Source organism: Melospiza georgiana, chromosome 1 (assembly GCF_028018845.1).
Source record: "Melospiza georgiana isolate bMelGeo1 chromosome 1, bMelGeo1.pri, whole genome shotgun sequence".
Taxonomy (NCBI): Eukaryota; Metazoa; Chordata; class Aves; order Passeriformes; family Passerellidae; genus Melospiza; species Melospiza georgiana.
The window spans coordinates 41,687,925-41,703,901 of NC_080430.1; the positions used below are offsets into that span (position 1 = coordinate 41,687,925).

The 15,977-nt window shown below is 38.8% G+C and overlaps 1 protein-coding gene across 2 annotated transcripts in view; it reads right to left on the minus strand.

Moving 5' to 3' along the window:
* Positions 1-3,424: 3,424 nt before the first annotated feature.
* The window catches only part of GADL1 (glutamate decarboxylase like 1), a 118,244-nt gene continuing 105,691 nt past the window's right edge, over positions 3,425-15,977 (minus strand). For both annotated transcript variants that reach the window (XM_058022593.1, XM_058022582.1), the window contains one exon: positions 3,425-6,107. In XM_058022593.1, coding sequence (XP_057878576.1) covers positions 5,934-6,107 — 174 coding nt within the window. In that variant the 3' untranslated portion in view covers positions 3,425-5,933. The remainder of the gene's footprint in view (positions 6,108-15,977) is intronic.

Genomic DNA, 15,977 nt, shown 5'->3' on the forward strand with positions numbered 1-15,977 from the left:
TTTATGCCATCATTATACTTATCTTCATAATTTTCTGTTTTGCAGGTGTTTTGTTTGTCCTACATTAAATTAAAAAGTGCTTGCTGCCTTTTGCAAGTCCTCAAAGATTTTCCACTTTCTTTTTACTGTCTCCTCTGCCACACATTCTTAGAAATCACCTAGTTCTCCATGCACATTGAACTCTAAAATTTCCACGAAAACTTCATCAGCAAATTTTGTCAACATATGTTTGATCTTTCTGGGAAGGTTAGTGATGACAGTATGAAGTTAGATTAGCTCAGAATCAACACCCAAGTATCATCCAGTCCCCATTACTCATCTTTCACTGGTAGTCCTATTCACTTAATGTTTCCAGTCCTGCTTCCCATCTTATGTAAATTGTCCCAAATGATGAAACAGCAAATACCTAAAGAGTCTAGTCTAGAAAATCAAGTTTTTACTCCCATAAAACTCTCTGGCTATTCTAGCAACACTCCCTCTGCTAAGCCCATATCAGAGTATGCCCCATTTTTCACTCACTGCTGGCTTCTGTTAGTGACTTCTTCCACAATTTTTCTAACGCTACGGTACAAGTTTTTACAAAAATAGAAGTTTTAAGTTTCTTGTGTATCATTCATCTGTAAAAGAGGACAAGTAACATTTCTCTCTGCTACTCTTTGTCTTACTCAGTTTCTCAAGGCCAAACTGGTCTCCCATGTGAAGTCTTAATTTTGGTGTTACCATGGTTTCAGCAGAGGCTGTGGCTGCTCATCATCTGAGCATCTGGACAAATCCATTACTGGAAAAAGGAAGGCAAACACCCCATCAGGATAACCTGAGCACTACTTCAAATTTCAATCTTAGCCCTTATGCTACTCCGACATTTTTTCTATAGCTCCAAATACTGAAAATACTCCTCTGGAAAATAAATTTACAGGCATGAGAGAGGGTACAGAAACAAAGAAAGAATAAAAATCCATATCAACTGGCATGCAAAGAAAGGATGGATCAAGCTGCCAGTGTCAGTGCCTGACAGATTTAAGGAGCCACTTCCCAGAATGACAAGCTGGGTGAGAGTTTCTTGGAAGAACGGTGTTATGCACAGTCCTACAGAAAAATGTTACTTTCCATGGGTCTATGCTGTTTCATGGCAAGTGTTTTCATCATACTTTCCATTTTTAAATAGCTTTGTACAAGTTATTAATTTAAGAAGTAAATTACTTCATCAAAACAGACTATCTGTGTTTGACAGAAATATTGAGTCCACATCTTTCACCTTCCACTATTTGCCTTCATCCTTGTTAAAATTAAAGATTTTACAAGTTTTCTTTCATGAATTTTAGAAATGTGTTCTATTGTTCTTTATTTGTACATGAGCTACCAAGGCTGAAAGTGGTCTTCTCTCTTGGACTTTTTAAAGATTATCCTTTCAGTGTCACTTTTCTTACTAATAAAAAACTTTACCATAAAACATACAAAAATCATCAATGTATGACAAAGTGTCCACTGCAGTGCCAGGACATGCACAGTTCTTTGATGACTCCATGACTGGAACAGCTTCCCTGCTCCACTCCTGCAGCACAGGCACACAGCAGAGGTTAATCATTCACACAGCCATTCTGTGGGCTTGCCTTGAAACCTTTGACATTCTCTTTTTTGTTCCTCTTGCAGAGTGAATTTCCTGGTTTTGTTTTATTTCTCAAAGTAATTTTTTGGTTGATTATTGTGCAGTTACAGAATTAGAGTAATAACATCTAATTGTACATCTGAAGAAAAAACATGTAATTGTGGGAGACTAGATTCAATTTAAAGAAAAAAAAACCCTCCACCAGGTTCTCTTGTGGTGTGCAGAGTGCATTTGCCAGGCAGCGCGGCTTTGATTGCATCTAATCTGCAATTAGTGTAAGCAATTAAGACAAAATTAACCTGTGCAGTTGTATTATTTCAGGATTTAACAGTAGCAATATTTAGCAGTTACTGCACTAGATACAGTGCTCATAAGCTCAAATAATTACCAGCATTTACCAGTTGCACCACAGAAAGGAAGACAGGAATGAGTGGGCTGTACCTGCAACATCTGATTTCCAACAACTGATTTTCCACATGTTACTCAGCCACTGGAAAACCAGGAAAGGAGCCAATGGGGAAGAGAGGCTGGGCAGATTTGGCGCAATAGAAAATGTGGGACTCAAATCTCACTTTTAGCTCACTTTTGGCTTGTCACACAACTCCTCCGTGACCTAACAGAAGAGATCAAACTCAACATTTAGTAACTCTGAATTACTCTCCTCTGCCTTCAACATTTCGTATCAGTTTTGTAAGCCCTATCACAACACTTGGAGATTTAAAAATAAAAATCCCTTGAGCATGAATCAGTACAGTGGGCTGTGTGTATGAGGAAGCCACAAGCACCTAACAGGTTTTTACATACCTTTACTTGGCATTCTGGGAATGTAACTCAACCAGTTCTATTAGACTTTTCTTAAAGAACATTTCTTGTTCTTTAAGGATGGGCCAAATGATATTTGAAAAGCATCTTAATGCATCACTGAAGGATACAAATGAAAGTATGCTTCAATTCAGTCTCACAAAAATAAAGATAAATCTGAATCTCTAGGCACAAACAGAACAGATAAACTGAGGTGTTCAGAGGGCCAAACTGGTGTTGAAATGAGAGATCCCAGTGATATGACTCAGAGTCCAATCCAGCAAGAGTTTCCAGTTAAATCAGTGGGAGTTAGAAGAATGAAAATCATATGTAACCAGACTGTGATGATCAGTGCTCATTTATCACAGAAAATCATAATAGAAATCCTGAGAAATCCTGAGACTGGGACTGCCGGCTCTAGGCACAATGACTTATGTGGGTGATTTTGCACATGGACCCATCACAAAATGCTCAAAGTTTTCACAAGATGAAGCCACGTAACTAAGAGTAAAATCTACCTCTGTATCCCTTCTAAATATTTCTTTCCTTTTCTGTTGAAAAAATTATTAGAGGTAGAACAAAGAAATTACAGACAACAAATGGATAAGCTTCTATAGTGATTTATGCATGTACCTCACTACTTCCAGAACTTTGTTTAGCATCCTGATTGATGGAGCTTGCCAGTAACTATGAGAGGGAGCTCATGGGTCAATCCCAACAAGTTAGTATGGCAAAAATATAATAAAAATCAAACATCTTTTTGCACAGACAATTTAGCTTCTGCATTTGAAAGCAGGAGTAAGATAAATCATGACATGTTTTCACCCAAAATGTTTATCAAAGATGATGTGGGCACAGCACACAGATAAACCACATCCTGAAGCAGGGTTAAACTAGGTTTCACATTTTAAAGCTGAAGTGCTATTTATGTGGAGTGCTTAGAGGTACCTTCCATGTTTGTATATGCAGCTTTAGATTGACAAATGACAAAGACAGCCTGTATTTATAAGGGTGTCATTTACTTCACTTTTTATTAAAATCATCAGCTACAAAATAGACATTTTGTACATACTACTCCAACATAAGTAATTATGAGAAAATTACATTAGTCCTGAAGTGAAACCATCATATTGTGCACCTGGGACATGGTAAAGGGTCAGAAACAATGGAAAATACATGGAGATTGGATAAGGTACTCACATCACACTGGAAGGTTAACCTATAGCTTCAAAGAAATCAGTGCACATGATGATCAGAGACTTATTTTCTGCAACTATGAAAAAAAATTCCAGTTTACTCTCACTTAAAAATACTATAGCCACTACTGCTACAGAAAGGAACTGTGTTACTTCTGCCTGACATGTGCAATTAGTGCCACAGTGTCTGGAGAACACGAAGAGAAACAAGACAGTAACACTTTTTTGATCGTGGTGGTGCCACAAAACACCACAGACCAAATTCTCAGCTGATGAAAGGTGTTATAACTTCTCCATGAATCAAAAAATCAGGTACTCACCAAGAATCTGGACCATAAACAAAACATCCTGACACTGTATTCTGTCTTTCCCTTCAAGGTCAAAAAAAGAGAAGGAGAAGGGGTAATGGTCCTGTCTAACTCAAGATGAAAGAGCAAAGGTCTCCCCTTCATGCAGCGTTCCTTGAGCACTCTGCACTCCACCCTGAGTGACTGGGAGGCAAAAAAAGCCTTATGGGCCCTGAATTTAGGCCTTCCAAGATCAGGATAACTGGTACAGCCAGAAGCACGCTCTGTCAAAAAATGATGGAGTGATTTATGGGTATTGAAGAGCAAAACCCAGGGGCCATGTTGTGATATTCATTTTATTATCAACATGGGTTCTGCTTAAAGTCTGTGTATCAGTATGATAGCACAAGTATATCCATTCCAGGACACTGTTAAGGGCACCTGCCAAGGGCTGCAGGTGACCCTTGCTTTTAACCACTGCTCTGGCTATGTGACCCCCCTGGTTATCATGACCTTGTTCAGCTTTGCACACCATCATCCTGGAGACTGGAAGTAGGAATTTCATGCAATGTTGGATCCTAGTACAATGTAGGAAATGAAAACGGGAAGCTTTGTGTTTAAAAACAGCTTTCAGAAGGACAGAAAACATCATAGCAGGAAGGTTCATAGTGGCCAGTGCTACCTCAAATACAGAATAAGGAGCAAACAGCAAAACATTAACATTTAGCAGATGTTGATTACAAGGTGAAAGACATGGCTATTTCCATTGGTTTGCTGCAACAGCTTCATCACAAGAAATACATTTCTATCTTTATAAAATGGATTATTTTTATGGAATAAAAAACAGATGAAAAGTATAGTCTAAATCTCACCACAAAGACAAAGCACAGAACTTAATTTTGTCATTTAAGATTGACCAAAAATGTTCAAACTGTTTATATCCTAAAATCACAGGAAGACCTTCTCTGATCACCCTATGGTAACAGCAGAGTAAAATTATAAATTATACACTGATAACATTAGATCAAGTCATCTCAAGTCTGTAGGAAAATACAAACAAACAATGACAAATAAGCAATTTTGCTATATTATTAATATAAAGTAATCATGCATAAAAAATATATATCTTCCAGGTAAATATATATTTTTTTCTCTGTTAAAATTTTAAAGAGCATCTAAAAGCTTCTAAATAAATCTTTACACTTTAAAAATAAATGAAGGTGAACGGCAATTCAGAAATTATAGGTAACTCCTGTTGACAAAGAAGTAAGAAGTTCTAAATGTTATTCCAATATTTTCAGCTCTCCTAAAGTGGTGACATTTTGTATGGGCAACACTGGCAAACACTGACTGGACCAAATGACTGTGTTTCATAGAATCACAAAATTCTATGGTTTGCAAGGGACCTTAAAAAGTCATCTGGTTCAATATTGGTTACTCAGGGCTTTGTGCAGTAGGTTCCTCCTGGTGTGATAACTACACTGAGCCTCACTGCACTGTCTGCCTGTGCTCCCAGTGGAAAACCTGGGCAATGCACCTAGTTAGGTGGCCTTGAGGAACTCATTTCACATAAGTTCACAATTTCCAGTCTTATCATGTTAATTACCAAACTAAAATATTGACAGAGTAGATAAGAGAATTAACTAGCATATTAAGGCTCGCTGACAAATCCACTCGTAATAGCAACTTCAGAGGAATTTTGCCTGCATGCATAAGTGACCAGTTGGAGCTACGCTGTGCACAGGCACCCAGTAAATAGCTGCCTTTCCTGGGGCACAGACACCATTCTCAGAGGAAACACTACCTAGAATGGCAGCAATGGTGCTGGAAGCATCAGCCTGCCCCCCAGCCCCTGTCAGCAAATTCTTTCCTGTGAAGGGGTGCTCTACCTGCAGAATTCTCAACACCAATCTATAAAATGACAGTTTCCAAACTATCTGTCAAGCTTTTTACTAGTTTCCACAAAATAGCACCAGAATGCTGCTGCCACTCTCTCTCCATGAATATCACACGTGAGCAGCACCTGATGCTGTGGAGCTCCAGCTACAAGTCCTTAGCGAGAAGCTCGATTTCAGCCAGCAGGAAGTCCATGTCCTCTCGGCTAACCTGCGGGCTGATAACCACCTGCCGGAAGAAGTTGACTTTGCCCCTGTGAGGCTGGTACCCAAGCATCATGCTGCCCTTCTTCATCATCCTCTCCTTGATTAGAGGAGCAACCTGAAAGTAGAGAACAAAGAAAAAGTTTGATGTCACATTCAGAAATACAGCAAGTTCCTGAAAGAATTGCAGCAAGATCTAAACCCAGGTGCTTGAGGCATTGATCAGTGACATGGGAAAGGCTGGGTAAAGGTCTCTAGTCTTCCTGCTTTAGATTAAAGGTCTGAACTCAGGAAGAACATCAGCTGCAGCTGGTTAAAGGCAGGGTTTGTCTCCTTGTGCTAACCAGGCTAAGCATGACTTGTTGTCCTTGATGACCCTTCTCCACCACATCTGCAAAGCAGCTGTCCCTAGAGGACATTCTGCATTGAACCACTGTGAAACTCAAGTTGCCAAAAAACTCAGTGTGATGTCAATAAAGACAAGGCCTGATCCTGGCGTGTGAGATTTCATCTCGTAGATTTACAATGTGAGTAGCTTTTGGCTACACCAGTCTTGTGTTGCATGGGATGAAATCTTACTGCAGAAAAAAATCCATGAGTGAGACTGGCAGAGTCAGGTCCTTATAGCAGAGCATTTGATCTCATCCCAGCAGGGCTCTTAACTTGGGCCAATCAATCTCATGCATAGCTTAAAGCGTGTGAGTAGTTCTGCATTGTCATGCTTGAAATAGGTCATAAGCTTAAATGCTTTTCTGGACTATTCCTTGGAAGGCAGAACTAAGTATTTTGACAGGAGTATTTTTTAAAAGACCTTGCATTTTAATATATTAGTAATAACACCAAGGTATTTCAGAAGAGTGAGTTCCTCTCTTTCTCTTTGTGATGGTTTGACTTTGAACTAAGAAAATAGGTGTGTGACCTAACCTTGCTTTCTGCATGAATTTATTTCAGCTCTAAAATTTTGTGCCTGATTTGCAAAAGAAAAACAACGATGCTGAACCTACCTAATAGCCTTATTTTTACATTACATATTTCAGTAGTCTTTTTTGCTTAGATTGAAACAGATAAAGTTCTCAACACTAACAGCCTAGCTTTGCTGTGTTTCTTTAGTGGCCAAGCCCCCTGAGAATGGGTCACAGCAGCAGAGGAGCAGCTGCCATTTCCTCAAAACAACGTCCCAACTGCATAGACGTGAACAGCAATTAGTTACTTCTAAATGCATCCACCTAGTTTGCTTGTGGGAGTAGTGTGCAAATTAATAACAAATTTAATTTAATTTATTTCTTTAAAAATAAAATAAAATCCTCTCCACTTCAGAGCAAACATATTCCAAACTGCACCGACACCGGCTGTGTCCTGACATTACCTTGACACTATGACGTTGTGCCCCAGAGGGCTGTGCTGGGCACCATGTACACAGAGTAAAGAAAAAACTCCTCCACCTCTGTCCTTGACAGAGCCCCCAGGTGACTTCTGCTCATGGAATAAAGACACTACAAGTGCAAGGGGAGAAGTGAATTCTTCTTAATACACTTTCTCAGGCTCTTCTTTAAGATTCAAATCCCTATGGCAGCTTTTAGCCTTTATTGATGTTCCATCACAGTTATTTCATCTTTTGTATCACACTATTGATTCTTTTCATCCCAACACCTGGTGCTCCATAATCCATCATCCCAAAATGTGCAGTAGTGCAAACAGAGGCCATGAAAGCAAAAACATTTACAGCTTTAGTAATTTGAGGACTGTAAATACACTGCATTTCGGTAGGTCTTCTCTCATGGAAAGGAAAGGTAGAAAAACCTCACTTTCATGCGCTCCGTTATTATCTCATTCATCCTCCATGCTAATGAACCTGTCCTCTTAATTTGAAATGTGTTCATCCCTTTTTGAAAGCAAAACAAACTCTTCCTAAATAAATAAAACAAAACAAAAAATTGATTTATAAGCTTTTGATGGGACTGGTTTTGGAAAGACTTTCCATCACATATTTGGCATGTTCTTTTTGCTAAAGTGGTGCAGTCAGTGTAACAAAACTTTCAAGGATCCTACCCACAGAAAACAATAAGGAACATAATCTGTGTTCAAATGTTTAAGCACATGTCTCACAAAAGAACCATTAAATGATACCTGCATGCTGAGGCTTGGGCTTGAGTGGCACAGGGTATGACTGCTAACAGAAGGGAAAGGCAGTTACCACTTTGCAGCAGAAAAAATACACCTGTAAGAAACTAATTGCCTAGTGAGGAGTTCAATGAGTTTAATTCTCACTGAAGTCAATGAGAAATGAAGATGCTCAAATATCAGAAAGAGCTGCCCAGCCCCATTCAGGATAGGGTCCTTGGAAAGCAATTTAGTGAGAGTGAGATTGCTTCACCAGTCCAATTACTTTCCTACAGAACTTTGTTCAAATTGCAAATCTAATTCTTTATGTGGCCCATCTGTGGAGCAGTCTCAGAATTTTAAGTGTAATATATCCTAAGCCTGAAGGTCTCTTCTTTCCTTTGCTCCCCTCACCTCTTCCTTCCCACTGCTAGTCTCCCCTGCCAATTTTCCCTGGGGATTAGTGTTTCAAACACTCACTACAGCAGAATAAAAGCTATCAGACAGGTTCTTCTTCCACCTCAGAATGTGGGCAGGAGGTGCCATGTGTGCAAGGCCATTCTACACCAGAGTTTCCCACACTGCACTGTGCAGCCAGAGCCCAGGGAGCTTTGCCTAAGGATTGATGGGTGCATCACAATCTGTGTGTGCAGAGCTACACAGTGGCTGGAACAGTTCATGCCTCCCTTACTCCTGATAGCAGAGCTTTTTAAAACAGGACAAAGATTGCAGAGTAGTTTAGTTCCTTCTCTACCTACTTGAGTGACAGAGTGATCTCTTTTCCCACTCTCAGCCAGCACTCAGCCACACTACCAACAACAAAAACTTTTAGCCCTAAACTTTAAGCTGTTTCTATCAAGAGTCCAGACCACAGCTGATCCCCATGCATATTTACATGGAAGATGCCAATGCTTCTTCTCAGCACATATACACACAGAGCAGTATAATAAGTTGCTGGGGTCAGCTTAGACACAACAGCTGAAGTATCTAGTGCTCCACAGGGACCAGAAGAGCAACAGATGTCCTTCTCCATATCTCAAGTATCCTTGAGAAAAGTGATTCCGCACAGTCACACCGCAGCACAACATTTTTTTTTACTTTTAAACCACTGTGTCCCACTAATTGATCCATCAATGACATTTAATCTGAATTTCTCCAACACTTTAAGAATCTCCATCAGGCTCAGGTTATAACAGCACAGCAAACTTCAGCAACCATCATTACAGTCTGACTCAACAAAAGGATTGAGCACATTCTCAGCAGGAGAATCCCATACCCAGTGTCTCCAAGAGTTAGTTCCCAAATTTGGACCACAAATATCTATTCAGAGGACTTGACAAAAGTCCTATTTGAGAAAATTTCTTCTTCCAAATAGCAAGGCCTCCAAAACCATTCTCACCTTGGTGAAGCTACACAAGCCTTATTCTTGGGCCAAGAAGAGCCTTCTAGCACATGGGTTTGTTGCGCAAAGGGAAACAGGCAGAGCAGCTCTGTTAAATAGGTTATGTTCTCCACTGAATAGGTAATTACTCCATTAGTCATGGCACAGTATTATGCTTTGGAATTCAATCACCATTAGCTGCCTTTTGGTGACCATTATGGACATTTGTAAGCACTGGTTTGTAGATTTTATTCTAATAACAAAACAAAAGAGAAAAATCACAACAAGATAACAAAGTGCTTAGTTTGTTCAAAGCACATAATCTCGTTGACTTCTAAAATACATACCCCACTACAACCAGTTTGTAGTCCAAGCTGTACACTTGGTCCAAAATAGCAGATACCTTCTGATGTGAAAGAACAGAACAGAGTTATCTGGCTCCTTTGTTCATACGAGGTAAATACACCGAGCCCCCAGCCCCAACTGCACTGGTGCTGCTGGGTATGGACAGCTAAATAACTTGCCCTAAAGAGAAGCAGAATTCCCCAAAATCCAAAATATGCTATCTTGGTTTTCTTTTTTTTTTTTTTTTTTTTTTTTTTTTTTTTTTTGGAAGACCATGTCAACCTTGATTATAAATTTCTTTCTCTAGTACCTTCCTTTAATCTGTAAGTGACCTCATTTTAGACCTAATTGAGTATTTTCAAGCTGTCCCATCACAAATTATATTCCCTGCCCCTGACACATCTGTTACCTGGATGCCACCGGGTACTGCCCTCATTCTCACAGACTCCAGCTGGATCTCTCCAGTCATGCCTCATGTTACATATCACAACAGTTTTTCCCAAACTGTAGGCTAGAGGCTATAAGCTTTAAAAGCAACATTATGTTGTTTTTTGGGGTTTTTTTTTTTTTGTTTTTTTTTTTTTATTTTATTTAAACACTAAGAAAAAAGGAGCGAGTTGCAAAATTGCTCACAATGCTGGGTAAAAATATTCTGCTAAGCAATGATTTTATGAAAATATATTGCTTCAGGGGAAGAAAAAAAATGTGAATTTGAAAAATAGCCTAAGATAGAATCAGCCAGAAAAATAGAGAAACCAGGAAAGACTAAACTTTTTCTAAACTTTGGAAACAAACATATTTTGAGTATTTGTTTCAAAACACTGTTTTCAATTAAAGCCTAAATTCAATTGAAAATTGACCCATTTTTATTAAACCCGTAGAAAAGGACTGAGAAAATTTAAACTATGCAAATTGCTTCATTTTAGTGTGCCTGAAAACAACTTTCTGATCAACTGGACCCAAGAATTTCTTTCAGTTTCTCAATTCAATGGCCAAGCAAAAAAGAAATTCATTATTTGCAAAACCATAAGTATGTGAGATTAAATGTTTTATTTAAGCTGACACTGCTTAAATAAAACATCTGTAGAATTGCTGTCCCTTGGAAAAGAGAAGAAAGCATGAGAAAACTCATGGGACTGCCCATTCTGTTGGCCAAACCTGTCTGGACTTCCCATGTGAACAGCTTTGAGTAGCGTGGATGAGTCTAAATGTGCTGACCCAGCAAGGACTACAAAGACACAATGCCTACAAAAACTAGTGTTAATATTGGCAACTGCTATCAGAATCATTTTTCCAAATCTTTTGAACAGTTCCCAGGTGGTTGAGCATCTCTGCAACACGAAGTTGAAGAGTTATTCCAGTTGCTGGCAGCAGTAACTCCCAGTCACGGGACCCCATTCTGCTTCCCCTGATATTAATTTCCAAAATGCCACAGACTTCAATGGAAGCAGAATGCAATTATCTAAATTTCCTACTTAAGCCTCTGCTTCAGGTGGCAGTTTGCAAACAGCTTTCAGCTTTTTCTACAGAAAGCCACATTCCCAGTAAATCAACAACCTTTCTAGGGATCCATAAAAGCAGGCTAGACAGCTTTGGAAGAACAGGAGCATATTAGCAGCTCAAACTATTTCTCTTCCTCAAATACAGCCTTGATTAAATTTTCCAAGGTACAGAACACCACATGAGGAACTGGCTGAAGATTCGTAGCTAAAAGACAAAAAAGCTGCCCTTTTGACAAAATGGAAAGATCACATTCTCACGATTTCACAGATATGGGAAACACATTTTGTGTTCCTGTCTAAATTGTCTAAATTGTTCCTCGCAATGGAAGACAAGTTTATACAGAACAGTCCCTTTCATCTGACCACAAAAATCTATTTTGTCTCCCCCAGAAGGGGCAAATTTTCATTTGGAAGTTCATGATTTTTACTTAAAAGGCAACTATTGGCTGTTCAAAGTCTAACAAGTTATTCTTCCTGCTAGAAATGATCCGTTTGAATTCAAGCATTTTCATAACAAAACAACCACTGTACAGCAATTGCTACCAAAAAAAAAAAATAATAAAAAAAAATAAATAAAAGAGTCAATACAATAAAACCCCAATTTATAAAGTATTTGGACACAATCTTAAATTTTTACATAATGACTATCAATTTCAGGGGTTTTTAACAGTACAGTTTCTTATCATGCTTAAATGATAGAATAGGGGTTTGAAGTACTGGATACAGACTCCACAAACAGGACTGGTCCCAAACCCTGCCAGAGGCTGTTTGGACAAAAGACTACATCTCTTTTGGGTAAGACACTTCTTTTTTCCTATATAACCCTTCAGAACACTGAAGTCTTTATCTGGTCATACATTGGTGAGGGTTGGTCTCTTCTCTCAACTAACAAGCAATAGGACAAGATTAAATGATCTCAAGTTTTACCAGAGGAGGTTTAGATGGGATATATTGGAAAATTTCTTCACTGAAAGGATTGTCAGGCACTGGAGGAGTCTGCCCAGGGAAGTGATTGAATCAGCATCCCTGGGTGGGTATTTAAAAGTCATGTCAATGGTTTAGTGATGGACTTGGCAGTGCTGGGTTAATGGTTGAACTCAATGACCTAAAAGGCCTTTTCCAACCTAAATGATCCCATGATTCTGTGATTCTATCTATTGCAATTGGCCAACCCACTACACCCTGATACAAGTGGGCAGAGCATTCACAAGGTATGATATATGCATTTTATAATTTCTGTGTTGAGCAGGTTTCACAAAGACCAGCCACAACATGCCTGCTGCATTTCCCAGCATGGCTGCACAAGATAAGCTTGATATCAATTATACCAGTCAGTATCAAGTAAGAACAGTAGCTGACATTTTAATATCCATCACTGGATGCAATACAAATGAACAAAACACTTTTCTTGGTTGGCTGTAATCACAAAACTAGCTAAATACTATAAATATTTGGAAATAATTGTGCTTTCATCATACTTTAACACCGAGAAAGTATATTCCCTACTGTTAAATATCTTTTCTTGACTTTTGCTGCAACATCAGTTGCTGGCTTTAAAACAGGCTTTTCCCCTCCTGGTGATAATTAAAAACAAACTCAGACCATTTTTCAGCTGTCACAGCAACCAGGACAATCGAAATACCAAATATTTGCACACCCAATCACAGCTTTGTTCCTGTAGCCAAGGCTCTCTGTAAAACCCAAACATGTTTTTCTTTTGTCTAGAATTTGTTCTGGGCCCACATCCCTAAACCACTAATAAATTATTGCCTTACACTATTGCGCCAGTGTTCCCTTGTGCCACACCACGCAACAAAAGCAGAAATAAGTGCATTTGTCAAAATAGCAGTAACCACTTCCACGTTCTTTGGGCAACTAACATACCAAAGAACAGATGCTGCTGCATTTTTGTCCCAGAACCAACATTCTCTGTGCACCTTCGACTCACACTCAGGGCTGCACACTATGTCCACACTACCACATATTGCACATCATCTTCCCATCCACTGCTTTTTGCCAGAGGACTTGTTATGAATCCCAAAAATCCCTGAAAACTACCTGAATAATAGGAGATGGTGGGCTGGTTTCAGATTTTTATTGTCTTCAACAACTTCTTTAGGCTAGTCATTTATAAAGACACTTATATACAAAGAGGCGAGAGAAAATAGCCTTCAGACAAAGTATTGGCCTCTGAAAAGGAGGAGTCAGGACAAACAGCCCCCAGAACAGAATCGGCACTTGAACAAGTTTGTATGTGTTTTTTACTTACAGCTAAAAAGTACACTGGTGAACAACATGGTTTTCCAGGTGCACAGTCCCATGTCTGCTTCTGTCTGAGCACAAATGGTTTTTCAAGACAATTCACATGGAATTCTTCTTATTTTTCTGTAACTTCTGTGTTGCTTTACCAAGATCTCATTAACAAGCCATGTTGAAAGTGCAGGTATTAAGGAAAACTCCAGAGGCTAGCACACAACACTATGATTCCAGTGTTCTCATCTGTTCAAAAGAGTTGAGCACTACTGGTTTTATAAAAGTAATTATTTTAAAAGCTTTCACAGCTTACACGAGGCTCTTTGTGCACCATTTTATTAAGTTCCCATTTTAGTGACTAGGATTTCCAGTCTTTCAACCCTGCCAAAGCTCCTCTTCTCCATTCAGGATGAAAGGGTAGCATGTTGTCTGGAAAGCAAGAGTTAAAAAAAAAAAAAAATCTACCCTTTTGGTTTACACACACAGGACTGAGATTCCCTTCCACTCCATTGAGGGAATAAAGAAATCATAGTGCAATGTGAATGTCTGGGGCTGAGAGAGACACCTTATAAAAGGACTCAGTTGCATTTGGTGGTGACACATGTCACCACCCAAAATTCAACATGCTTCTAGTGTAGAAAAAGTTATGTCACTTCAGAAACTTGGAATTATTCCCCACTGTTAAGATCTTATTTACTATTTGCACAAGTCAGCTTCTGGTATAAGATACCAGCACCTTTATTTTCAGTACAGTAAGAATTACAGACCAGCAATACATATTCTTTAACAAGACCTAAAGAAAAATGGGTATTTTAACAAAATTAGGTAACTTTCATACTTTCTTTTTTTCTCCTTAAAGTCATCATACTGACTTTCTCAGAGGCTGCATACAATTCCTTGGGGAGCATGAAGGGATGGTGTCTACCATGACCCAAAATGCTAACACAAAAGCAAGGTAGTTGTCTAAATTAACAATTAGGTAGTCACCTAATTTAACATCATTTGCCCCTCCACACAGTGAAATACAAGACCAATAATTGTCAGTTATCGAAATTAATTTTTTACCTGAGACTCCTTTTTGTGAAGCCTGATATGGCTATGAAATAAAAACCACTGAGCCCTATTAAAGTCAACACATTTTTCCCATGTACATCTTGCCCCCAGACAATGTTCACTCCAGCTCAGCCTTGCCCCTCTCCTTGTTCCCAGTGAGCTGTTTTATCTTTTTTTGGTTTGTTTTTTTTTTTTTAATCTCAAACTGAAACCCAACATATGTTACAAACCTCTGTGATTAATGCCTGGACAACCAGGAAACTGAAAGAACAAAGCAGGATCTCTAGGGTGTCAAAAATGTGCAATTCTATTGCAGTCTGAAAGGGTGAAAAATGAAAGGAAAAATAATGAGTTGCACCTATGAGTATTTGCAAACTAAAGAGTCAGAGTATAGGTAATGATGATTAATAACAGTCTGAGGTAAGTAGAACTAGACTGCAGTCAATCCCTAGATAATTTAAGGTCAGTTGAAGGGGGAACAGCAGACTGGGCACAAAATTTAGAAACCATTTTCCAAGGATTTGTTACCTCAAAGGAAAACACGAAATAAAAGATCTGCTAACCTTGGGCCTAAACCCTTAGAGATATAGATACAGCTCAGTACTCAGAGGCATAGATGAAATTTTCTAGTCCTGTACACCAAATTGCTCTGAGGACCTTATTCTTTCACCAGCCTGACCAGGTATTCCCTATTTACCATGGTAAATGACACAATTTCCCACATCTGCCTATAAATCACACACAATCAGAAAGAAAATAAAAGCAGGGTAAAGTACTTGCATGTTTTTGTCAGGGTTCTGCACCAGCATAGATAATCTTACAGAGAAGGAGAGAGAGCAAGAACAGTGTTTTGAGCTTTGAAAGCAATTATGATCTGCTACACAAAACTTATCCATTAAAGTCTGACAGACTCCACTTCCTATATTGAAAAAGTCCTGCAGAACTCCATAAATGCAAATAATCATCCTACAAAAATTTAGAAGTTTTCTGATTGGTCAGTGTGTCTGGAAAAGGTTCTCCACATTAATCAACATTCACCTACAGAACTCTGCCATTGAAATCACAGGGATTTTTATAGCTAAATTCACCTGTGATGGAGTTAGACTAACCCATGTTTCCCTATAAATATCACCCATTAAATTATCTATTAAATTTGAAAGGAAGGTCTGGATATATGCTGAATGGACATCAGTCTCAAGGATTTTCAACTAGTTTAGAGAAATGCTTCTCAGTTATAATTTTCTTAGACTTGTAGATATTTCTAACCATATTGACCCCTTTGGAGAGTAACAAGAAATCCTTCCCTTGTATGTATGAAAAAGAAACATATTCCATCTCTTTACTCTTGAAACTT